The 27471-nt window shown below is 40.5% G+C and overlaps 1 protein-coding gene across 1 annotated transcript in view; it reads right to left on the reverse strand.

The window, feature by feature from the left end:
* The window catches only part of rragd (ras-related GTP binding D), a 45925-nt gene that overhangs the window by 5352 nt on the left and 13102 nt on the right, over positions 1-27471 (reverse strand). The window contains exons 5-6 of the mRNA XM_041954412.1: positions 16042-16184; positions 5868-6016 (exon numbers count right to left, since the gene is read on the reverse strand). Of these exons, the coding sequence (XP_041810346.1) occupies positions 5868-6016; positions 16042-16184 (292 nt within the window). The remainder of the gene's footprint in view (positions 1-5867; positions 6017-16041; positions 16185-27471) is intronic.

Below are 27471 nucleotides of genomic sequence, written 5' to 3' on the forward strand. Positions count from 1 at the left end.
ACATTATCAAGGATGACTGTGGGATGGGGAATCCAACGGTGGCCCTGTCTCTTGAGCCTCTGGCGGACATCACTGCATCTTCCCCTTTTCCTCACACCCATTGGCGTGGATGCCCAGCTCTGGTTCCTCACAGAAGGATAAGGCAAGAACTGTAGAGGGATCCATGATGCCCACAGATGAGTTGCGCAATAGCAGGAGGAAATCATGGCTATAATGGAGAAGCCCCTGGTACTCACAAAGTCTGCTTAAAAAGTGGAGTTAAAAGTGTCAAATGGAGGAAAAAGACCGTCAAAGTGACGTGAATCATCGTGATAGCCTCTGTCACACACATATCAGTTACAAAAGGTCAACAGTAACGACAAAACAAGTCAAACAAGTTAAAAACCACAGTACACTGGACAGCTGCTCCTGCATGTCACTGTTACAAGCACCATCCCATTTCTGTACTTTAAGGCAATCCGACATTCATACCCACTTCACGCCATGATTCAAATCTACACTTCTTTTAGCAAGACTTTCAAATAATTTAGGCTAGATTTACTTTTAGGCACCTTTCACAGGGTGCAGATGTGATGTATTCTGCACCAAATAATTGCGCTGTATTCATCAAACAGACACAGTCGGCTGGAGTCACAGTTTGAGTGTCATTTCAGTGAGTGTCTGTATGGTGTGTCTCTCCTAATTGCACAGGTATTTCAGGGAGCACCATACAAATAATAGGAGGAGACATAACAAAAAAAAAGATAACAAAAGTTCTTTATATATTCCACTGGATTTATAGAATGACCTTTTAATATTGCATAGAATGCAATTTAATATATGTTTCAAGATCATATGGACAAAGAATGAAAGTATGAAGAAAACCAGATTATTATTTCACATTTTAGTAGTTCCCAGGAGTATATAACAATAATTCCTGATGATAGAATTAATAAAAATAATGCAACCTGGTAAGCCACCAGTAAGTGGCAGAAAACGGATGGATGGATTAACCAATGAAAAATGACTGAAGTTTTTTAAGTTTTTAAGTTAATATTGAGATGGTGAGCCCCCTCACTACTGCAGCTGAAGTAGTGACAGTGTTGAATGGAAGTCCACAAAAAAGGATAATCGACTGTCACAGCAATCATACTTCCAGTTAATAGGTGTTTAATATCTCCTGAAAGTCTGCAATCACATATAGAATCATTTTAACATGAACATTAGTGCATATAGCAGGCAACAGACAAAATGTCAGACCTTTGTAAATTAAAGACCATTTATCACCTTCTAAGGCCTTCTTTTGACAAACTAGAATTCAGTGCAAGCTTTTCTTTGACAATTGATTAGTTTACTTTACATATATAATATTTCATGTGACTTATATGAATAACTTTAAGATGATTACTGAGGTCTCTTATGGCTTCAAGTAGGAAGGACAGGTAAGAGCTCAGAACAGGCTGGTTTTATAACTCGCCAAATGCAGCTGCTACCTCCACGTAAGTCGTTTTCTCCTGCCACATGTCTAATTTCACCTTCCTAATGGGCAAACAACTAGAGTTAAAGGCGTGTTTGCAGTCCATTTCCATGCATTGTATTTGTAGGTCCTTGTCAATGTGATAATAAATTGCTTTTTATAATACTCTGTCTCCTCATCAGCATGAGACTCTCCTTCTTGATCCAGTTTGATTTTCATTTTGTTTCCAATTACTCTAAATTTCAGTCTACATCTCTTCTGCTTATATGGTTGATTACTTGCTCATGGAGATATGATTTTAAAAAAAAAACAACTTTCAAAACCATACAGTTTTGAAGAGAAAATCTTTTGAAGCATGAACAAATGGGCAGGCGTTCCCTCTGGGCTCTGGTGTGTTCGATCATACAAAGTCGTTGATGCTGAAAGTCACTTTTTGTCTCTTTACAGCATTTAATATTATTGTCAAAACTTTGATAATATGGTGATGTGAAGTGACTAAGGACATCACCTTCAGTTGAACACAGGGTTTATATAAGGTATAATAAGTACCTTTTGAAAATCAAAGTACTGGGAGAACAAGCTGTGGGGGGTTGTGTCTTGACGTTCCAAACCCACTAAACCCACATCTATACAGCAGCAATGCTCTGCATCCGGTATTATTGTCAAGTCACTCAAAAGCAGAGTTCTCCCTGTGTGATTGCAGAGCCTGTGAAAAACAAAGTTCAAGAAAGCTTTGTCAATTAGGAACATTTCTAACAACAAACCTAATTTACCATGGATTTTTTTTAACATGTAAAAGAGGAACGAGAGAGGCAGCTTTCCAATGCACTTTTCTATATTGCAAAAATCAAATTCGTAAAAAAACTGGTGACCCCAGATTCATTTTGGATTAAATGCTTCCGGACCCTCGCTAAATAGCAAGCAAAATGCGTTTATATAGGACATTTCATTGCAGGTGGAAGCACAATATGCTGCACGGAGCATGAGCTGCATGGTAGCTGCACCCAAAAAAAGTATGTGTAAGAAAATAAAATAGTTAAGACCAGCAACTGACAAGTAAAAGCAATATATATGTGAATTAAGACCAATAAAAAAGCAAAAATAAGCTTAAAATATTAATTACCTACCCATCCAAGATTTGAATGACAAAATCTGGTTTTTACTATGCTGTTGATGTGGCTCTGGAAAGGTCTGTGCCCACGATGACACCAAGGTTTCTCACCTGTGTGACACTTTCCAGAGACAGCTGTGACAATATAAATTTGATTATTTCATTATTTTTTTAAATCTTTTTTGAGTATGCTGAGCTCTCACTGACACCTTAATCAGCCTATCAGAGGGTAGTAACATTCACAGAGCAGTTGTCAGTTTTCTGTTCCCCGATCAGGTAGTCAAAAGTCTACAAACCATGCTCTGCTCAATTGTCAATAAGAGGGGTGAAAAGTAGCTCCTTAACACGCAGAGTTCAAAGAGTTTGCTAATGCTAGCAGCAGAAAACACCAACGACCAACTTTGTAGCAAAGTGAAAGAGAATGTCCAGACACAAAGCACAGCTGACAAAAATAACAGAAGCTCTCATGCTTTATATTGCTCTTGATGACCAGCCTTTTCAGTGGTAGATATTGCAGTATCATCTTCTCAGTGTACTAGAGCTGAGGCATGAAATTCCCAGTCATCACCACATCACAGAACAGTCTCTCATCAAGCAGAGGTGGGTCTGGGAACATATGTGTCTGAATATGAGCTGCCCGGACAATCTCACCTGTCTCATCTCTACTGGCTAACCTGGAAAGTGAGCTCCTCTGATGCTTTGACGTCAGGTGTGATTCCTGCTGTGACCATGCTTCAGAGACTTTTGACCACAGAAACTGACGAGGAAGGGAACCTTAGCAGTCGCCATCAAGAGATGCCTCACTGACACAAAAAACCCCACTCTGCGCCATTTCAACTGTATTTGATCAGAGGTAAACAGTGTGTGTATATCTGTCTGTCTATGCATACCTGAAAAGAGACTTTAACAGGTAAGTTTTCTACAAAAACAATATTTTAAGAAACTAAAGACTAAAGAGTGCAAATCTAAACAAGCTTCTACAAGCATTCTCCAGGGCTAGATATGTTTCAGTGTGTATAGAGGTTTCATATTCAGCCATAATCATATCCATCCATGCACTCTCAATGAAGAGAATTAATGTAATCTTATTGTCTGGTTGAACTGAAATTAATTTCTAATCCTTTGACAGACTGTGTTTGTTTGTTTCACGTTTCTTAAAACCTAATTTTACAGCAGTCAGCTTAATGTGTTCAGGTAGAAAAGTACATCATGCAGACTGTCACAGATATCTTAACATGAACTGACAGAAATGTATCACACTTCAAAGTGGCTCCTTAATCAGACCGCTAAACTCATCATGTACTCATTCAAAAATAATCACAGCAATGAGAGTACACAGCAGAGCAAACACTACATCATTCAGGAAATCAAAGGGATGTAGTCTGACACCTGCTGAGCAACACTGATGAATCTGGCTGACAGTCGGCGAGACACAAGAACACAAACATGTTTAACAGGTGTTTGCTATGTATGTTTTACTTCCCTTACCTCCCTTGAAACATGTTGCTTTTGGACCTTATGTAATGTGGCCATTGTGCATTTGAATAAAATTCAGCATCTTGTGTCTAGTGCTACAAACAAAACACCGACTGTAGTCTTCTGTTCTAAAAGTGAGCTCAATGAAGATAATTGCAGCAACGTTAAATGTACCACTGCTGGAGGTTGAAGAAGTCAGCCTGGGACCAAAGTATTGCAGATTCAAATCACGCCTGAATAAAAATATGGGAGGATGAACAAGCAATGCCCTTCACTCCATCAACAGCCAGTGGATAAGTACCCTTCAGAGAAGCACTGGAGCCCCTGCTGCTCTGGGGCAGCTCCCAGTAGCTGACCTGCCTGCTCAATCATTATAAAGCACTTTGTGTAACAGCAGAAGAAAATACACACAAACACCCTGAGTTGTGCTTCCTGCAGAGAACAGACAGGCTGTTTTCCACAGGTACACAATAATCTATCTTGATGCTATTTAGCTTGTTTGTCTACGAAGGCCAGTTGAGACAAGGTGACAAGTTTATTTGCATAGAATCTTTCAACCAGAGAGGCAAATTATAGTGTCTGTGAGTAAACAGGAAAATAAAATCAAAGTAGAATCAAATGAAATGACACAAACTAGACAGCAAATAATTGTAAATAAATAATAATTAAGTTTCAGTTTAATTACAGCGCAGTAATACATTCTGTGCAGGCTATAAAAGGCTGTGGAATAAAGAGTGTCACATTTTCTGACAGTAGATAATTGGTAGTTGATGTATGGTGCTGCTCCCAGACTAGCGGGGTCTATCAGTGTGATTAACACTGTCTTATATTAACCTTATGAAGCTCTGTATTGACTAGGACTTGAACCAGCCACCCTGCAGTCTGAAGTATTGTATTAACACCAGGGATGCACTGATACTGATATCAGTACTGGGTATCAGGTCATATGCTGTGCTCATGTACTTGATAAAACTACTCCAATACAACAAGCAATCTGATAAAACATCTAAAGAACCAACACAATGCAGTTCAAGGATTTTGCTAATGCAGGCAGCAGGAAACAGCAACAAGCAACTTTGCATCAAATGCTGCTGAAGCAAGAGAAAATGTCCAGACAGCACCCACGCGTGGTAAAAATAACAGAAGCTCTTACCCAGTACATTGTTGTTGATGACCATCCTTTGTCAGTTGCAGACAATACAGGATTTTCTTCTCAGTGTACTGGTGCCAAGGCATGGGATTCCCAGTCATCACAACATCACAGAAAGCACATTATCAAACAGCCTCTCATCAAGCAGAACCAGGCTGTAGGAATATTTGGCTGAGAACTCCGACAATCTCACCGCTCACTAGTGGACGCTTCTAGAAAAGACTCTTGTCTGTTCTGGCTCAGTTTTGAGTGTTAACCTGAAGAGTAAGCTGCTCTGATGCTTTGGCATCACACGCGAATCCTGCTGTGACCGTACTTCAGAGACTTTTGACCAAAGAAACAGACGAGGCCATGGCATCAATAAAGGGAACTTTAGCTGCAGCCGTCAAGAGATGCTTCACTGACATGGAAAAACTCTCTACTGCAAACCCTGAAGAATTGAGAAATTGTTTTGCTGATCCAAGCCATAGAAATGCTCCGACTATGAGTAATGCACCATCATCTATGGGAAAAAAGAATGGGACTTTTACCTGCTGAAGCAGGAGCACCCAAAATACATTCTCCCACTACGCAACTCTACATCAAGGGCTGAGTTCAGTTTCAGGAAGGCATGGTGAGCAACTGCTGAAAGACGTCGCTAGTTTCTAGCCTGCATGTACTTTAAATGCACTGACCTTTCCTCTCGAAGCTTTCCTTGCGGAGGAAGCAGACCATGGCGAGGAACTTGGTGACCTCCTTCAAGTACATGACTGTAGTGTTGTTCAGGTGGATAATGGCCATGGACTCTTTGTCGTAGGGTAAACCACCTTCAGTGTTGGTCAGACTGCAGGAGATGAGACAGAAAAAACAGACAACTCCAGTGAGTAAAAAAACAATGCATTATCTGACACACAATATTGGCCCTGTTTCAAACACGGGGGGACTTCTATTAATGCAGCACTTTCAGTTGTTCGGGAAACACTCAGCGTGCTATTACAGCTTCTTGTTTTGGACAATTTCAAAGCAAGTACACAGTGGTTGCTTTTCAGAAAAACAACCGACCTCTGATTTTGCTATTCAGAAATTTCGAGATTTAGAGAGCAAGGTGGAAAGGGGAGAGACAGAGAGAGAAGGGGAAGATGTTTAGTGGTTTGGTGTGGAGTGGTTTAAAGCAGAGAGAGGAGCCTGAGAATTTAAACAGAATGTAGAGCAGAAAAAACTGAACACTGGACAGAGAGGACACGCTGTTCTGTCTTGGTTTTCACTTGTAATTTAGTTTATTTTCACAAAGGAAGATCACAAACACAACACAGAAAAAGAATTGTTTTCTTCATTCCATCTTTGCGTATGCAGCATCAGTAGAATGGTGAAATTTGAATCGAAGCAGACCGTATACCAAACCTTCGATAAATAAATGCATTTGCAGCTGTAAGAGCATGTGGAGGAAGTGGAAGTGGAAGAATACAGATCTACAAGTCCACTATGTGGCCATGAAGGGGCTTCTACTCCACGTTTTCTAATCTTTTATGATGCAAGAATACACTAGTTTTCAAATCAGAAAACCAGCATTTTATTCGACTATCAACCAACTAGTAAATCCAGATTGTAATGCTGGCTGTGAAATATTTTTAGAGCGAACATAGTCCTGCAGGATCACTATAATGCTCTGTACAACTTTCACTGATGTTCATTCCCCAGAAAAACATCATGCCGTTTCAACTTAGTTTCCCTGACCATGATTTTTAATATAGTACCTCACATGATGGTGTCCTCTTGCCCATTGGATATGTGCCAACAAAGCTTTTACTGCATGACTGTTTATCTCCAAAATACTTCAAAATCATGGCTAAGCAACTCCTTTGTGCTGTGGAAGAAAACAGCATTTTAAACATTTCAACCCCTTTCCATCAGCTTCACGGCACAGAGCCGGCCTTCCTTAAAGTCCCTAATGACCTTTAAATGACCGATGATTCTGGCATGGCATTTCAGGCAGATACTTTTCTGTGTGTCCATTAACAACCATATGTCTTCCTTTGCTACTGTCTGTAAGTATGGCATACATCAAGGGTCAATTTTAGGACCAATGTTATTCTCTTTTTTTATGCTCCCGTTAGATGATATTATACAAAGGCATGGTGTTTTCTTTCACTGTTATGCTAACGACACACAGTTGCATGTCCCTGTTAACCCCACTGACCTCATTATGCTGACTTCTAGATACTGGAACTATTTTACAGACATTTATGTCATCAGCTTTTTACATATACAAACATACGTAATCTGAAAATCTGTCGCGCAGCTACAGATGGGACAGAACTGAGCTGCCAGACTTTAATCAGAGTAAAAGTGTTTCTGTTATGTTTTATGTATTCTTTGCTTGCTTTGTGAATCACTTTGTAATGTTGAAAGGAATTGGCGGCTCATGAAAACAGTTTGGGGAAATGGAATACATTTCACAAAACGTATCTAACTAGCTGTGAAGAACTTTAACAGTTTCACAGGGAATTATTTTTACACATTAGGCATCAATCCGCACTTCACAAGGGCAAACAGACAGCACCAAGCTGAGCTTCTATTAATTTTGAATCATTCATATCTGTACCTGAGGCATTGCTGGCAACCAACACATCATACAGTGGAAATATGATAAAAAGCATCTCTATGCAGCAGATGCTGGATTCAATGTAATTATGTAAATGAATAAAACGCTCTCTCATACTTAATCTCATGTTTTCATGGCCATTGGCCTAGACGTGATGACATATTTGGGCTAAGAATAGTTGCAGTGCTCAACAGATTGGAGGCAGCCAAAGAAGAGAAACACGCACAGCCAATATACCTTTCATGAAATGTGAATTAATCATTATTGTAAAAGAGAAAAAGAAACAATTGCATTTCACGGACAAAAGACTCGGCTTAGTTTGTTGGCTGAGGAAATATTTCAGACACATTTGAGCTTTCCAAGGGTAGCATGCCAGATTTCTCACGAGAGAGGAGTTCATTAATTAAATGAGGTGAAAATAAAGACTCCATTTACTAAAGCCTCTAATTAAGGATAATATCCCAGCTGTTTTGTGATGATAATGATGGCAGCCTTCTGTACAACAATCTGCTGATTTATATGAGCAGTCCAACCGGTACCTACAAGACTTCCACTTGTTAGTGCTGAACAATTCCAGGACACAGGTGAGTGGACACATTACTGAGGGTTACTTACGCAGACAGTTACGGTTGTGTTTACAAACAGAGCAGAATCCACAGATATCTGGCATCCACCTCGATCCACTGTCAAAATGTAAAATTAGCAGGAGTCCTGTTTGTGCCCTTGGCCACACATTCCCCAACACAGCTGTGACGGGTTAAATATTCACTCACTTCAGGCCAAATGTGGCCTAGTTCACTTAAAACCCCCAGCTGGGATGGCTCACACACACACACACACACTCTCTCTCTCACACACACACACACACGCACTGCCCTCTATTATCTCAACAACAAACATGGGTCAAACATGAATCACCTGCCCAGAGGAGGCATTGTGACCATATGACTTTCCACAATTCAGTTTGGTTGTATTACATTTGTCTGTGTGTTCCCAACCAACGTCATCAAAACGCTGTTTATTTTGAACCCTTTCCACTCTAGGTTCTTTCTACAGGTTTATAGGAGTAGTAGACATTGTGTTTCATTGTGTTAACATTCCCAGCCACTGTCGCAAGTGAAGCAAGTGAAGAAAACATTTTGGCAATGCATTAGAAATGTACAAATGCTGAAAAAAAAAAAAAAAAAAACACAAGAAAGAGTTATGCCATAGGAAGTTGTAATTATTATCAGTTTCCAATGTGTGTTCATGTTAACAACCAAGTCATAATTATGACTGGGGAAAAAAAAAAAAACCTCAAAATGTTGAATCGTCAATTTGCAGTATTTATAACTTTTAACTTTCACACAACCAACTCCATGTAGCCATGTAACGATCTTGAGTATTTGTAAACATGGGAATTTTTTTCCATCTCTACTATCCATCGACCAATTGTGGTGGTCATTCACTTCTCAGAAGGTCGGTGGTTCTGTCCCTGGCCTCGGCAGCCTGCACGTCCTTGTGCAAGATACCGAACTCCAAACTGCTCCAGATCGATGTGGCTGTGTTAATGCTCGAAATGAGCAGGTGGCCTAGCTGCCATTGTGTGAATGGGTGAATGCAGGCTTGTGTTGTAAAAGCACTTTGTGGTCATGTGGTCATCAGACTAGAAAATACAGTCCATTTACCATATGATGTGCCCGAACTGTTCTTAGTTCACTATATAATGTGCTCATTTTGTAGTGTTGTCCAAATGAGTAATACGAATTATCATACCCTATATACTGGACTCAAATCATGTAACAAGGTATGTAAAAAGTATTGTACTACCTGAGAGCTAACTACCATCATGCATTGCACAGACAGGGAAAAAGGATGTCAGGTGAAAGAAGTTACCCATGAAGTGTCTGAACACTATTTTACTAATTACGCATGTTTTCGTTATTCTCTCCAGACCTCTGCAGTGTCTCTCCACTTGCTTTTTAAGGATGCTTCAGTAGCATGGGGTACAGGAGCCATTGTTACTGTCCATCCAGTCCCTTTATAACTACAGTGAGAGCTGGGTCTATCTTCCTTCCAAGGAGGCAAGAGTGTTTTTTGTAGGCAGTGGGCTGCACCCATGGCTTATCTCTGTTCTATTTGGAATTTTAAAGACATATCTCTTGTTTTTCCAGACAGTATATTTGTACTGGCTTCATCAGTCTACTACCAGCATGCACTTGGACAGTTTCCAGCCGAGTGTGAGGCGGCCAGGATGAGAAGTCAGCAAATCCAGGTCTGGGGCCATGGTACTCTGTCGAGTTAAAGTGTCTCAGACTGTCATATGCGGAGTGACCTCAGGCTTAAGGCTCTCAATTTACCTGTCAATCTATATTCCAACTCTCACCTGTGGTCTTGAGCTCTGGGTAATGGCCAAAAGAAAGAGATCATGGGTAACACTGGCTGAAATTAGTTTTTTTCATAGGCCTTACCCTGGCCTTGACATCCGGAATGATCTTGGAGTAAAACCAGTGCTCCTTCACAATGAAACAAGTCAGATGAGGTGCTTTGAGGTTTTCTGAGGCCTATCGGGAAGACCCAGAAAGCACTGGAGCATGTCGCTCGGCAGAAAGACGTCTGGCCTACCTTACTTCAGCTGAAATGTCGCTTGCTGCATCCATTTGTCCATGTGATGTAAATTTTATCTAACCGTGCCCACAAGGATTGCATGAGGCCCAAATGTATGCCTGCACAGTCATGTACCTACAAATATGTGGACAGCCAATAATAAACAGTATAAACAGAACTCCATGCACGAGCGCTGTGAGTCTTTGGATTATATTAGATTCCTGTTGCAACAGGGTCTGTACTAGATAAGTGGCAGAACATGGAGAGAGTCATGGATTCTGTATATGCTGTGGGTTTATGTTATGTGGGTTATTTTTCTCTAAATGTGAGCTATATCTTGTCATGGTGATTAAACAATTTCCTTCATTTGCTTGTGTCCATGTTTTGTCTTTTCATTGAAAACATGAAATTTCTGCAGGTATTGTTTTAGTATTCATTTGATCAACCTGGAGATGCCAGCCAACCAGATGCCTCTCTTAGACAATCTAATTAATGTCAGCCTATGGGAAGACTCTGCTCACTACATTGTTCTCTTACTGCTGCCTTTGATGTTGGAAACTACTGATACAATGACAGGTGGGAGTAAAAGTGAGATTTCTGTGGCTTGATCAAGGCCAATCATCCAGTGCTGCTTTCAACTGCAGACAAGACTCATTCAGAGAGATAACATTGGCAAGCCAGAGAGACTGTCAGGCCCGGCTGAAGCTGGGGAAGGAGTCAGGGAGTGAGTCAAAGCAATTTTTTGCAGATCTATAACTGCCACAGGAGCAAATTATGACTCTTGAGACCTCCAAAGGGATAAAGTTAAGAGTGTACAGTGTGAAGACATAGTCCAAACCTTTTCTTTCAAATAACATGTTGAACATTTATATAGAATATTTGATCCCCCTTTGTGACCGATGCATCTAAATCTATATCAGCTGACATATCATGAGCACATGACTGGTATCTAATTAGGAGAGAATTTCATGGGAACATGAGTCTCTCCATACAGGCATACTTTGCAATGAGGCTAAGAGGCATCGAACAATGCTTATACAAGTGCAAATAGTGTTAGTTATCAACTAACAGCAGTTTAATGTCCCTTTACAACAATTTAACATTTAGGAGGACCAATGCTCCTACAATTACTTTGAATTCCACTCAGAAAGTGGAAGCCAGTTTGATTAGCTTGCTGCAATTAGCACTGATTTTTACTACAAGTTGCTGAGCCATAGGCAGCTCCTGCGCACTCACTGCTGTGTTTGTCCTGCATTAGAGAAAGAATCGGCAGGTGGCTAAAGGGAAGCTGCCTCTCTTTCATTGGTCCAGGTGAGGTGATGGCAAATGACCAATTTGCAAAATCTCACAGACACATGTGTTACTGTGACTTCAGCAATTGCAGAGTCACACAGCAACACATGCAATACTGAAGTACAGATGCATACATATATCTACAGATTTCTTAGCATTTACCAATCTATACTGATGAAAATCAATTAGACTTATTCTAATCTCTTCCTCTCCCTGAAACTCTTCCTCATTTGCCAGCCTAGTCTCTATCTCTAACTGGTTCTTTGTTTAAATTAGAAGTAAGAAAAAAGCTTAGAAAAAGCTTTTCTACAGATCACCTTATTTCCCCTTGACTGAGTCACAAAAAGAATGCTGGAAAAGGCAGCCACTACCAAAGAGATGCAGGTTTAATCCCAGACAGCAGCATTATTACACAAATCATACAAAATATGATTTTTTTAAATTATATTGTGAAGCATACACAGCATGAATTATTTGACTGATGATTTTAGATAGTTATTAAAAGTCAAGAACCATGTGCAACCTGTCGGTTCAGTTTCTTTCTATGTAAAGCCCACTGTTCCATCTTCCAAAGTGCAACTTTCTCATCTCATGGTGGCACATTTTTTTCTGTGGTCTATCACACTGAACAAAGAGAAACCTATTACTGAGGCACACAGGTATCTGGATATCTATGACCCACTGCCCTGGCTTTATAGAGATATGTTAACAAGACTTTGCCTGGTAAGCCACAGCTACACAGATCGCCTCTTCAGCTAAAGAACACGTGAAGTAGCACACAAGACTCCAGAAAACGAAGGCAGACCTCCAAATTCACCCTTTTATTTATATGGTGCTTCTTATGCTGTGTGGTCCTGTTTTCGTGCTGCACCATGGCACATCTGGTGCGCACTGGGGTGTCATATGACCTTTATCAAACAGGTATGACACACCAGGTCTTAACTCTGCCATTAACAAGCATTTTATCAGTTTAAACCTTCAAACCCATCTGTACCTCGGAAGACCAATTAGCTCACATTTACTGAGATAATAGCTATGTCTTTAGTGGGAAGCAAATGTACTTACTACATTAGAACATAACACCAGGCTGGCTTGTCTTTTCCATCAAAAGAGAAGAAAAAAATTCATTCATTGATGTCAACCGTTATGTGTGTGTTGCGTTCAGAGACCACTCAGAAGAACATGTAAGCCTACGATTTAATGTTTTCTTTATCGCTGAAAAAAAGTAATTGCTTTTTTGTATTTATGAATTGCCTCTCGGGCTGGATCAAACAGTCTCACAGGCTGTATAAGGCCCAGAGGCTGGAGATTCCCCACCCGATTTTAATGATCCTATTGTACCTTACGATGGATGGATGGATGGATGGATGGATACATAATGAAGCAGGTATATCATGTGCTAGAGCACACAAATTCTCAGGCTCTTAATGAACTCTGGCCTGCTGAATTACGCACAGCTAGATTAGGACCTAATTATAATCCCAGCAGGAGTGATAATTGAAGTGAGAATATAGAGGAGATCGCAGACAATCTGCTGGGGGACCAGCAGTACAGAAAGTGTGCCTTGGGATTTATATCACATTCAACTCTGTACTAGGATTTTTTGGTATGCCATCTTCACTCAGCCACACAGAAATACCCAGCATATTTCACCTTGACAAGGACAGTGATTTCAGCCACTACAGCAGCACATCTCAAGGCAGTACTCATGACCACTAGTTAACGCACAGATATCAGTGAAAGCTGTAATGTGCATATGGTATCCCATGAACTTGTGTAGACGTGTTAAAGGTGGGATAAGACATTCTGCAGAAGGATTGTTAATATTGCTATCTGTCCTTCTTCACAATGCAATTCCACGTTAGCATGACAGATTTACCTTCCCTCTTGCTGCCCCCACCTCCGCTGCCCTTCTCCTCGTCCTGTGCACGAGAATGAACGCCACCTATCGCTGACTGGCTGGAATAGAGTTGTGTGGCTCGGCCTGAGACATTTTGCTCGTTTTCCATTTACAGAGCCGGTGCTGAATGCAAGAGTATAGACCCAGCTCTCACTCCAGTTATAAAGGGACTGGATGAAACGCAATAATGGCTGTAGGACCCCTAACTGTTGAAGCATCCCCAAAAAGCAAGTGGAGAGACACAGCAGATGTATTAACAAAATGAATTCTTATTCAACGAGTATCAACAATCTTTCTCCAGAATGACTCACCTCACCTTTAATGTGGGCATGCAGTATTTCTTCTATGCATTACAGATATTGATATTGAGTGATATTTGTACAACCCCAATACTAAAAAGGTTGGAACGCTGTTTAAAACGTACATAAAAACAGAATGCTGTCTTTTCCAAACAAACTTCGCTGCCAGACAGCCATTTTCAAAGTGTTCCTGGGCACATGTAGTAATCTCCTTTATACTATCACCTGTTACCAATCAACCTGTTTGCCTGGGGCGACTGTGGCTCAGGAGGCAGACTATCAGAAGGTTGGTGGTTTGATCCCTGGCCTCGGCAGTGCATCGGTGTGTGAACGTGAGCAGGTGGCCTAGCTACCATGTGTGAATGGGTGAATGCAGGCTTGTGTTGGAATGCGCTTTGAGTGGTTGACAGACTAGAAAAGCGCTATATAAATACAGTCCATTTACCTGTGGATTGTTCCAAACTGGTCTTTTTTTGGAGCATTCCACAACTTTTGTTGTTCCTGTCCGAACTTGTTTGAAACATGTTGCTGCAGCAGATTCAGAATAAGCAGACATTTGTAAAAATCAATGAAGCTGATGAGGTAAAACATTAAATCTATTGTATTTGTGCTGTTTTGAATTGAGTATATGTCAGAAAGGATGAGCAATTTATCGCATTCTGTTTTATTTATGTTTTACACAGTGTCGAAACTTTTTTGAATTGGGGTTGGAACTTATTTTATACAGAACATTTCACTTTTAGAGTCATACCACACGATGATGCCTGCGAGGCTATAATTTATTCACACGCATCTTATCAAGTTAACTCATGCATACAGATAAAGTGATGGATTAGATGCTCCTGTATAAGCTTAGAAAATTTTGCAGCACTCTAGGCTCATAAAAGCCTTTCAATGCTTGAAGAAACATGTGAAAAAAGTCTTCTGTCAGTTCCTGACATTTCGGCCCTTTGAAAATACAAGCTCTTTGCTGTCATTGTAGCGTTCAAATCACTGGTTTTGTGTATTTACTTTTTTTCTTGATCTTTCATTATTTTGCTGCTGCAGTTCATCTGTGGAGATTCATGAGGTTTTATCTTATCAGGTCTGGCCTCAGTATTAAATGACACTGTATAGTTGTCACAGTGCATCTATCCCAAGGATTTCAGGATCAAATCTGACTTCTATAGAAGCCACTGGCTGTTAATTCAAAGAAAGGGAAGTATACAGACAGACGTCAAGGTTCATCAAGATGAAAAACCTTCAACAGCCCTCAAACAGTCCACATACATTATTCCAGAGTACAAGGCTCAGTTGAAACATTTCCCTCTAAAGTCTCTCTCATGCTGTAAAACTTGTCTTGTTAAATTGGGAATGAATGACGGATCTATTATGCAACTTAACACAAGTCCATTTAGCTGCAATACTGACAGATCACAAGACTACTCCTATGTTAAACAGCAACATTTGAAGTTACAGCAACTGAAAACAGCTTCATTGCAAAAAATTAGATCAAGTAGAGTTCCTGAAACTCTTAATGCAGGTTATTTTTCATAGAATATGCATATTGTGGGCAAAAACTTCTTTTTCTGTGTCTGCTTGGATGTGAAAGTTGAGTGACCCCCGCCTGGCAAGACTCCCAGGTCTATTTTGATGTCACCTACCGCAGCAGGTATAAAGAGCAAAACACTGTGGACTATAGCCCCAGTTTGTGCCTCTCACTCACATTGTAGCTGCTGGTAGCGTAAGCGTTAGCAAGCCTGATAAAACCACTGTGCCATATTCATAGCATAGCAGGGTATTTATGGCTGACAACCGTGATAGACAGCAGTGCTACGGCCACGTACTGACACTCCCCCACAGACACACACACCAGGAAAGCCTCCTCTAGCTGAGCAACAACACAGGCACCCACACAGTGACTCTCTTCCTGGAGAGCTTGAGAGTAGCTGTTTAAGGCTGGTTAGCTCTGACTATCAGGTCTACACCGAGTGGCGTCAGTCATCCTTCCCTGTGTCCCTAATTAACTAATCAATTCTTAAAATACATTCCATTTTCCATTCTTTTCACATTCAGTTAGTCACGTAACACCATTTCTGATGGGGCTGCAATAATGTTTTATGTTTTGTGACATTACAGAAGTTCAGTTGTACAGTTCCCTTGATACACTAGTGATATAATGGTTTGCTGAGAGTGTCCCATTGGCTTACCCATAGATGCAGGAGATGTCAATGACCACATCGATCATGTCACAACACAGTTCATATGTCTGCATGTCCACTGGACTGCTGTCTGTGGCAATGTAAATCTTACTGACCACATCGAACAAGAAGGCCTTCTCAATACCTGAGTTCTGAAAACAGAGACAGAGACAAAGAAGATCATCACTAAGAGCAAATCAGTCACCTGGTGGCCAGTACAAACTTTCTGTGACTAAGATTGCATGCAAAGACTAAACTGTACTCTACACAAACCATGTACTTTGAAGTAATTGAAAGAAGGGTGTTTATCTCACTGTCAAAGACAGATGGTCTTCGATACATGCATGTATTTGTAAGGAGAGGGTGCAACTGAAAAAGAGAAATATGCCTCCAAATGACTGCAGATTAACAAAAGAGATAAAATAGCATCAAACAGATGAGCTAATTCCAATATATTCCCCGCAAAATGAACATATTTGTCCTCCACAACTCATCTAGAAAATGTGCCGAACATAAAACAATACAAACAGACAGGCTACTGCATGCCCCTCGATCACAAAACATCCTTTCTGAGTCTAAGCACCAAAGACTTCCTGACAAGACCTAATTATCACATATCATCTGTGATAATAGACAATTATTTTTAGTTCAATCACTTGTCTCTTCTGATTGGACTGAATGTTTGTGACATCACGTTGTATCTGTCCCCTCTCTACGATGGCCTTTTCACTCCACTTTGAGTGTGGCTGTTTGGAAAACTTCAAACTGGAGATTTCTGATGAGGTCACACAACATGTTGCAAGAACAAGTTCTGACTGAGTACAGGCTGGCCCTTTAGGTCTGACCAAAACCTTTCTAGGGTTTTTTCTACGCAACAAAGGGGTCTTTAAAGTTGTGAAATCCAATGAGAATGTTGATTGTTTCAAGTGACAAAGATGAAAGGTAACGAGGTACATTTACAGCCTGACACGTGGATCATAATTCTGTTTAAAAGAAACATGAACAGTATGAAAATGAACAGCACCACTCTTAATATTAATGATGCCTTAATTAAATTATAGATTTAAAATAAACATACTTACAAAGTTCAAGAAACTGGCATTTTACAGTTTAATTGAATTACTGAAGCTATACAAAGTATAAAATGTGGCCAGTGATACCATGTCTGGCACTGGATGAGATCTGAAAGTGGAAAAAAGAGAATATTTTTGCTTCTGTTAAACGCAGCTTCACAGAAAACACGATGTGTGACTCAGCTCAACCCCTGAGACCCACTGACAGAGAATCCACATTCAGAACACACAAACAGAGAGAGAGAACAAATGTAAATCGATGTCTCCTGTTTTTAATTAAACACATTGTTTATTGCTTATATTACAATGTGATTTAGCTGGCTTGAGTGTGAAAAAAAGTTGCTTTTTAACATCATTCTAATTTATTCCAGGGAGATGAGTCAGGCACTACATCCTAAATACCAGTCTCTCTCAAGGGACTGTCATTTCTACTGCTTAATTGCCACATAGAACAACATAAACAAATTAAATATAACATAAAATTTGAGAAATGTCAGCAAAGTAATTGTGATAATAATACAAGGATTTACCAGGACAATTACATTCAACATGAAATCTATTGTGTTATTAACAGAACCGCAATAATAGTCCTCAAAACAAATCCTGCCTCCACAGGAAAGTAAGAGTGAGTGGACATTGTACGAAAACCCTGAATTAAGATTATTTTATCAAACTATAGAGAGGGGGGGGGGGTACAAAGTAAGGCCCCCAAACATGACTTGAAATGCAGGCATTAGATTTTAAACATACCATTTCAACACTTTCACTTTCAAAAGCCTACATCTAATACACTTCTCAGCTGGGTCAAACTACGCCCCCCCCCCCAAAAAAAAAAGCGTCAGGCTGGGAATGACAACTTCTACAAAGCTACTGGTTGCATGGCAACTCGAGGCACCTTGTGAGTGTTGGGGGAATTATGTTCTGCCATCAATGCAGGTGCTTTATTTCGGTGAACAACTCTGCAGTTTAATGTGCAAGTGAGAAAAGCCACCACAGGAAAACGCTGCAGGGCTGAGGAGAAAAGGAGTAAAAAATGCATCAACTAGTACGTCGTCGGACCTCGGGGGGACATATGAAGTGATCTAACCTAAGTGTAACAACACTTTTGAATGCAGTGATTATGTTCTAAAAATACTTCAAGTACATTTGTTTCGCAGTAAATGCATAGCTATCATCTGACTAAATGTGAGTTAACTGGTCTTCTGAGACACAGGTAGATTTTGAAGGTCTATCGGTCTGCAAACAGGTTCAGCACATTTAGCGTTAAATACCATAACGAGAACAATCACAAATCCGATGACAAGTCCATGGGTTTTCCTGTGCAGCACTCAATCATATGCTCGCTTCCTGAAGTGACACACATTTTGAGAAACCCTGCTATAGAGTGGATGACATTTTGGATGAATAAGGCCAAAAGAGCAAGGTTAAGGTTGTTACAGTAGATAATGGAGCCAACATGAATGCAGCAATGAAGAGGTTACAAATCAGTAAGCAAGGCAGCTCAGCAGAAACAAACAGCAAAATCTGATTCAGATTCAGTAAAGAATATGCTGCATAACTATTTATATTGTTCCAGGTCATTATGGATTACTTTTCACAAATTATAGTAAACTTTGTGCAGTCTATCATGTGGTTAGAAATCGTGTCTCTTAATGAGTGGAGTCCATACATCAACCACCAGTTTGTAGGGGACAGCCGCCACATTGGTGCATGGAAACTTCACCTCCAAATGCAATCGCTAACGCTGCATTCCTTTAGTGGTTCCACTTCCCCCCATTCACTTGCCCATTGCACTTCATAATACGAATCAGCATATGATGCACAGGGGCCACTTGGAGAGTAGAGGGAAAGTGGGCAGCGGAGGAACAGTTGATTCACGTTGAAGGCACCTGCCATGCAGATAGATGCAGATAATTACAATACACTGACACTACCGTAATAAGCTTTGTCAGTGATTCAGAAATATCTGTTTATGATCTGTATCGTGATTATCATAGCTATTACGGGTTTATGATGCCTTTTTTCCATGCGCTTACAGACAATGTTGGGAGTAAAGAAATCACACAAGCTGAACAGTACAACAATCTAAGTAAATTTTTGTTTCAGATAAAGTCCACTTCAGGTTTTTAGACGAAGGGAACGACACTGATGATGGCAGTGGGCAGAGAGGAAGTCATCGATGCCATGTTGAACGCTAATGAAACTCAGCTCGTGTTTATCAAGACAGGAGGTCTGTCCACAATTACAATCATCATAATCTGCTGAATTTTCAACTGACATTTATGATGTAGAAAACTAAATGAAGACTTAATTCTATAAAACACAAAACACTGAAGTTAAAGGATTAAGAAAATGTCTGGCAGGCTTCACAGTTCTGTTTTTATTTACATTTATAGTGAAATACTCACTGTTTGCTGATTTCCATTTGAAGTTACACTTATGTACATTATGTCCAGTGCATCAGCAGGGTTGTGCAGAGTTGCAGTTACACATTCTGCTAAAATAATGTCACAGTTTGGTACAAGTGTAAATAAATGACTCAGGGCTGCATGTTTATAGAGAGATGAACAATACACATTTAGCTGTAACCTCATAAAATCTATAAAACATTAATGATAATTAAGACAGAAGATATAATTTTCAGCATCTTACTAATAAACACTAATAAAATGTTCTTTTTTCCTGTACTTGACATATTTGCTTAACTATCAGGACAGTCACACAATTTTATGCTAGCTTAAAATAAATATACATTACTGAAACAAATGAAACACTGGCAAATGAAAATAAGGGCGAAATAACAAAAAATGAGTCGAAAAAAAGATTTCCCTTGACTAACGTTTGACGGGGAACAGTGGCTCTTGTTCTGTTGCTGGTGCAGGAAGGCTCCAGAAAAGACTGGAGGAGATAACCTTTAGTAATGAGTCCTTTTATTAAGTGATGTCTGCTAACAGACCCAAGTTTTGGCCAACCACTTAAATCTGTTGCATCCTGTTAAAGAGCAAACAAATCTAATGGATTCTAGCTTTTAGCTGTTCCACCACCTCCCATGTTTGCTTGTTTTTTGTGTAAATCACTGATAAGAGAAGGAAAACACTTTAAAGATTTTACACTGTATCATCATCCATCCATACATCCATCTTCTTTCACCTATCCGGGCCGGGTCGCGGGGGCAGCAGTCTAAGCAGGGATGCCCAGACTTCCCTCTCCCCAGACACTTCCTCCAGCTCTTCTGGGGGGACCCCGAGGCGTTCCCAGGCCAGCCGAGTGACATAGTCCCTCGAGCGTGTCCTGGGCCTTCCCCGGAGCCTCTTCCCGGTGGGGCATGCCTGGAACACCCTCCCTGGAAGGCTTCCAGGAGGCATCCGATACAGATGCCCGAGCCACCTCAGCTGGCTCCTCTCGACGTGGAGGAGCAGCGGCTCTATGTATGATGATATGCATTTACTGAGATTTGTACTGCTCACTTGAAGGGTAACAGCAACAGCTGTTTTGTCTCTGAAATTTACCATTATGGACAAATAAAGAAAATGTTTGCCTGGCAACATTTCTTGTGGAGGTTTGGATGGTGCTCTGTATGCAACATTAACATCCTTTACTAGTCTGTTTGAATGATGAACTGCACGACTTGGTGGTTTTTAGAGATGGCAACAGATGTTTTAGGTTGTTTTTGTGGACTGTGCTACAAAACTTTAAATCTCTGCAGCATCAGTACTATGTGCAAATAAAGTTAGCATACAGCCCTGCACCTGTGTGTTGTGGAGAGGTCTAGTTTAATCCAACACTGTAGGCAACCGCAACAAAACACAGCACAAATAAATACTTTTTTGCTCCTCTCTTTCGTCTATTTTTTCATGTGGGAACTATGGGATGAATTGCCACGAAATGTGGAAGACACATTCATGTTCTCCTCACTGGGAGCATGCTGATGTTTGCATTTAGCTCTAAGCAGTGCTGCGCCTACATACAGCCTCACAGAGCTGTCGGTGTGGCTGCAGACTCTTTTTATATACTTTTACTAATTATTACATCCAAAATTAAACTAAAACTACAAATCTGTGCATACTCAAGGTTCATATTCCTGTTTTATATTACTAAAATCAATGACCAGAGTAAATCTAGATACTCCTGGTCTGCACCAGAATCTGTAGTTACATTGTTCCTGCTTTGGTGGGTACCCTGAAGTAGCATAGCACATGCTATCACTTCCAGATTTAGTTATACTATACTGTTTAAGTCCACCTGAAATCTTCATTTTTTAAATAAAAAATCTGTTTTTTAAAGTCACTTTTGAAATCTGTTATTACCAAAATGAAGGAGAAAAAGTCTTTCAGAAATGCTCCTTTCCCGTCCATGTGTCTGAGTGAGTGGGCCAGTCTCCATGCCAGATGAGTCGTAACTGTAGAGGGGGATCTAGATGCAGAGTAAACAAACTTATGCTGCGGCGCCGCTCTCCTTTACAGCAGCCTAAAGTGCAGCATTTTACTGCATATATCAGTGACAATTAAAATGCATGAGTGTGAAGACTTACTTGGTTGCACCAGTGAATGTTCTGACATCCAGTTGGGCAAAACATTCTAAGCTCTAAAGCTGCTACCTCTCCTCTCTCTTCTCTCTCTCTCATTAGCAAAGCTCAGTGTACAAAACATTCATCTAGTAGCTCCTCATTTTTAGCCGTGCTAGCGATAACTTTCACCGGTTATTTACATAACAAACATTGCCTGCGGCAGGTAATAGTATCAGCTGCCACTAATTAATGTTAATTCTGTGAGCAACTTGACAACAAGCCAAAATAAAACCCGACGGTTGTTAGGTTTCTGTGCTCTCTGCAAGCTGATGTCTGTACTCAGCCAATGACTGCTTAGTCAGACTGTGTCTGTAGTTCGAACAACCCCCACCGGGGTAATGTTTGCAATCGCCACCTGCGGGCAACAACTCTGGCTGTTTGCTGTGGAGCATCTAATTGCATTATTAAGGACCAAACAGAGCAGGGAGCCTGGCATCACTTTCCACATGCAGTATGGAGGAGATGGGAGATTTAATTTTACAAATGTGTCGACTAAAACTACATAAAATTAGTGAACAAGGTAACTTTACTGTTAGAACTCAGCTGGTTCAGCAAAGTCAAAGCTGTTGATGATGGCTGGCTCCCAGCAGCATTGATTTGTCAGCTAAACTGATTAGTCATAACCACCAAACCTTGTTTTAATGCCATTCAAGTGCAAAGTAAACTACTGAATTGACTGAATTTAGCCATAAACTTAAATATTTTTTTTATTTATTTATGCCATGTACTTTAGGATATTAGCAATGTTATTGGCTATTTGCTTGAGAATGTGTGTGTGTGTGTGTGTGTGTGTGCATGTCTGTGAGAGAGAGAAAGATGTCTTGTGTGCACAGTTAATGACATTAATAAATTCATATATTAGGTGTGTTTCTGATTTTTATTGCCTGCCAATACAGAACACTGAATCTATTTAGGACTGCTGTATCAAAGATATTGCTTAATTCAGCATATCATCTACTGAGGATACCAAAGAAAGTTCTTACATATTAAGCTCATGCAAAACTCAACAAAAATAAAAAATAAATACATAAAATCACTGTAATATAAATGCACAACTGTAATAAAATAGAGTCGTTGTCGTTGTTGTTGATGATGGACAGGTCTAAATTGTCAAGTATATTTTGCTATGTACATGTGCAAGAAAAATAATATAATATAGTCAAGAATGATTTAACACAGAACTGTACACTGTACATGAGAGTAAATGATGCCTCCGCGGGAACTGAGGCACTGATTCTGCATTCATTCACACCTGAGTGGCATTCTCCAGTTAAACTTTCTTTAAAATCATGTCCATAGTTTAATTTATTTATAGGTTTGAGGGACCTCTGTAATTGGATCATCTTATGAAAAATAAGGTTGCCAAATTTAGAACGCTACACATACTTCAAAGTGTCAGACACATTTAATCTAATCACCATTTGGGTAAGTATAAAGATCAGATTCAGTATCAGAGCTATCCATTATTAACAGACTTGGTGCAGCATCTGGCCCAAAAACCTTGATCTGGACATGCCTGGCTAGCATCTAAACTGATACCTGTCAGTTTTGAAGATGTTCACTGTGCTGCAGCTGAGCAGCTAATTAGCTATCTAGCCTGCAAACTGACATTAGCAGTGTTCTTTTCCCCAGTTGACATTTGTCTGGTAGCTCATTCAGCAAGTCGAGGCGCAACGCAAGGAATGTGTGATTGCAGTTAACAAGGAGAGAAGTCGGAGTCTGTGGCCATTTTTTTCCAGGGACTGAAAAGACACCCAGCAGCACCGACAGACATGCTACAAGCACAGAGAGAGTGATACTTGAAACGGTCATTTTCTGGACAGCCGTATTGATTTTTGATGTTTTCACAGAAAGTGGTTCTGATCTGCAGTTGTACTTTAATGTAGTAGTATTTTTATCCAATACATCACTGAAAACCAAGCATCAATCTTCACACATGGCATTAGGCAGCACACATCAACATTTTCTTGTATAGCTATAATTTTGTTTGAAAACCATGATGATTCCAGCCACACATCATTAAGGAGAGTAAAGACAGTTTTTCTTGATTTGCCAGTTATAGAGGGAGAAGTACATTCTGAAAAAGAAGAAACACAGCCTGTGTAGACGTGTGTACAAAACACACATCCCTAGTCAGGGAAGCTTGAACAAGCTTGTCACAGGTCTGTATGAAAAAATGTGACACTGGTATAAGGTCAGGAATAAGTAGATTTATGTATTACAATAAATCTCGTAAGATTTACAGTAATTCTCTGTTAAATAAAATACAATGCTCACAAGCTTGTTCCTCTAACACATGTGCTGTGACCGACCTCACATTTATTCAGGAGCAAACTCATTAGCGTAATGTGCAGCCAAGTTTAAAGGCAACAGAAGGTCACTGATGGGAAAGCATTGTCCAGTTAAGTCCTGCCTCTTAATTACTTCTTTTTTAATTCAGTTTCCCTTGAGGAGAGACTGAACTGTCATCTGTTGTCTTCAATGCTCGGTATCCAAGTGCCACGTAGAAACTACGTCAATTATTTTGGCATTGTACTAATTCACAAACAAACGTTTATTTTTACTATGCATGATAAATTGGTATAAAAGTATATTGGCCCAATTCCCTCCTCAAATAACTGATATGTGCTCTCCCTTTTCGTTTTCTTTATTTAGAAGCCCCCCTCCCCATCATGTTTTCCTTTAATTTGTGTAGTTGGTCTAACACCTACAGTATTTACATGGAAACTGATGGTCTGCCAGTTGGTTGCACTGATGCTGATGTAAGATACTAGACTGACATCAGACTACAAACCTCCATCTGGGTAGATTTTTGCTGTTGGGTATAATTTAGTCCGTCTAAATGTAAATATATTTTTGCACTTCTTAGCTGTAGACATTTCTCGGTATAACAATAAGATGGTTGATTTGAGAATTTATCAACAGTCAGGAAAAAATCAATTTAAATCTACACACAGAAGAAAAATGGGTTTAATCTTGGGGTTGAGGCAAAGATTCGGTTAATTAACATTTCAGTTTGGTTAAGGTTTGCTAGCCTATCCAAAAAGTGCCGACATGACCCTGACCCATGACTTTGACTGTTTAAATAGAACACTAAAAGCAAACTGGCTAAAATCCTGGATTTAACATAAAGTTTAACAAACTTGGTGGATTCAATTATTTATTAGTTCTGTGGTCCTGGAAGATGCTATATGCTGTATGGTGTATCACTGACTTCATGTATATCAATGTGGGTAGGCTAGATAACAGAAAAAAACTCTCCATCAACAAAAACTGAACATTAGGGTGGACAAAATAAAACAAACCCCTGTCAGCATAATGCAATACAGTTCAACAGCATCAAAAACTACACCCTCCAAAATGACCATAGAGTTGAATCAACACAGGGCCTGACAAGCCACTGGACAGTCCAGGAATTTTCCCACTGGGTCGGTTTTGTGAGGACCAGTCTTTTTTTCCCCAGACCACGACATTACAGCACACAGCCTGGAAAGATATTCAAAAGGTCATCTTAGCTGCAGCTACACGGCTGGTGCAATACTTAATAGCATGTTGCAGTTGCCAGCAACTGAAACTGAAAAGTATCAAACAATCGAGTTAGTTCAGCAATTGTTGAAAGTATCTATGGATAGAAAGAGAAAAACAGCCCACAGCTATAGGGCATATAATATTTGATCGCCAGTCCAGCAATAAATATGTTTTGTTAAATATTTACTCGACAGGTGAACATGGCTCTGAAGAAGAGGGGGGAGCAAGAGGTTCACTATTGAATGTTACTGTACGACTCTGAAGTAAATCCATCAGTATCAGTAAATACATCATTCATACGATCAGGTTGGACTACATCATTCAAATTATTTATTGTGGCCTTACGACAAAAAGAATTAATGGACAGTATGTTGCATTATACAGCTCATATTCATCATAAATTTAATAAATGCAACAATATTTGATGCCTTGTCAGACGGTCCAAATTATCTCTTTTTATGCATTTTTAACAGATGAACCTGAGTCAGACGAGGAAAGTTTTGAGGCAGCGTTTGCAGGGGTCTCTATGGAGATAGTTGTCTGTGACGACCTGCCAGCGCTGCTGAGCAATAGATTTTAAAGGAAATTGAAAAATATGGATAGATATGCTTTGTGCGCTTTTGTGGTCTTACTGACTGGTCATCTGGAAATTTCAGATGCAGAGTCAGACAGGGAGAGGTTTCATACAGAGGGCGGGTGAGAGACGCAATGATGAGGTGAAAGCACTTTTTTTCACACAACCTCATTCTGCTTTTCTACTTCCAGCTCAAGCACGATGTGCCAATATTGATTACTGCTCGCAAAACATTTCACCACGAGGAAGGGTCAAATCACAAGTGGTTGACCTGCTGTGGAACTCACTGTACTGTTTTTTAAGTTCAGTTTTAAAATCCTGTTGGTTATGAATACCTGCTCCCACTTGTATCAGAGAATTGAGGGGCATGAAGAAAGTGCCACACACAGAGAAAGCAGTAACGCATACGTCTTAGGAGCCAGTAAAAGCAGATACTGAAAGCTGCCTGAGCTCTAAGCAAATGCCAGCACACCAAGAATAAGCCTGAATGAGGCGTCAGATGCTGGAGCGTGTGATTAACGTTATTACATTCATTGGTAAATGTGGTCTGTGCTATCACGTTCACCTGTCTGCGGTGCCATTTCAGATGGTTAATGAGACCACCATTGTTTTCCTTCTATAATTGTTGACCTGCATTATTCCTGACGCTTTGGCAATATTGTTCACCTGGCATTCATGTCAGTCAAGTATGATGTAACTCCTGGAGCTTGTATCACTTCTTATTAAGTATGAAGTGTGACTGCATTAAAGAAGCTGCGTGACTCTGGGGGTAGGGAGGGAGAGGGTCCCTTTCAGCCACTGAAACCATCATTCCAATGATCAAGGGAGCTACAATAGAACGTCATGGAAGCTAAGGTGTTTCTAGAACAGCTTGATACAGTTGTGATTTGGTTCGTTTGGGTTTGTTATTTCCGTTTTTTATGTTGAGGGTTTACTGATGTGCCATTTGCTTTACTTCCTGTGTTTTCCCACCTCTGTAACTGTTGATTTGTGTCTCTGTCCCTCATTTGTTTTCACCTGTGCTTCATTTTTTTTTTTTTTTTTGCTTTCCAAGATGGCGGCGCGTGCAGACGCAGCGGCTCGTAGCTCCCGTGTTTACGTTTTTGTTTGTTTGTTTTTACTCGTTTCCACTTTTACTTCTCTTCTGGAAGCTCTGACACAGTACAGCAGGTCTGAACTGTGGAACTTTGGAGTACAGTTCGGACTTCACACACGCCCTAAACTGGACTTTATTCCACCGGAGCTGCTACGGACCCCAGAGCCCACCACCATCCCCCCACTGCTGCCAAGGAGACGGAGGAGGCACCGTAAACAAAAGCGGGGCAAGAGAGCCGGCGTGCGTGCTAGGCTACAAGCTAACCCTCACAGACCGGCTCTCCCCAGTCTCTTCCTCACCAACGCCAGGTCTCTCACCAACAAAATCGACGAGGTCCGTCTAAGGATAGTCTCTCGCCGGATGGACAGCTGTGTTACCGTTGTCACAGAGACCTGGCTGGACGACAACATCCCGGACGCAGCGGTGGAGATAGCGGGCCGCTCTCTGTTCCGGGCGGACAGGACTCAGCTTCAGGTAAGAGCAGAGGCGGAGGCTTGGCGCTGTATGTACACAATGCCTGGTGTACAGCCACACGCACCGTCAGCACCTTCTGCTCTCCTGATTTGGAATACCTGGTGGTGAAATGCCGACCGTTCAAGCT

Source organism: Chelmon rostratus, chromosome 15, assembly GCF_017976325.1.
Source record: "Chelmon rostratus isolate fCheRos1 chromosome 15, fCheRos1.pri, whole genome shotgun sequence".
NCBI classification, from domain to species: domain Eukaryota; kingdom Metazoa; phylum Chordata; class Actinopteri; order Chaetodontiformes; family Chaetodontidae; genus Chelmon; species Chelmon rostratus.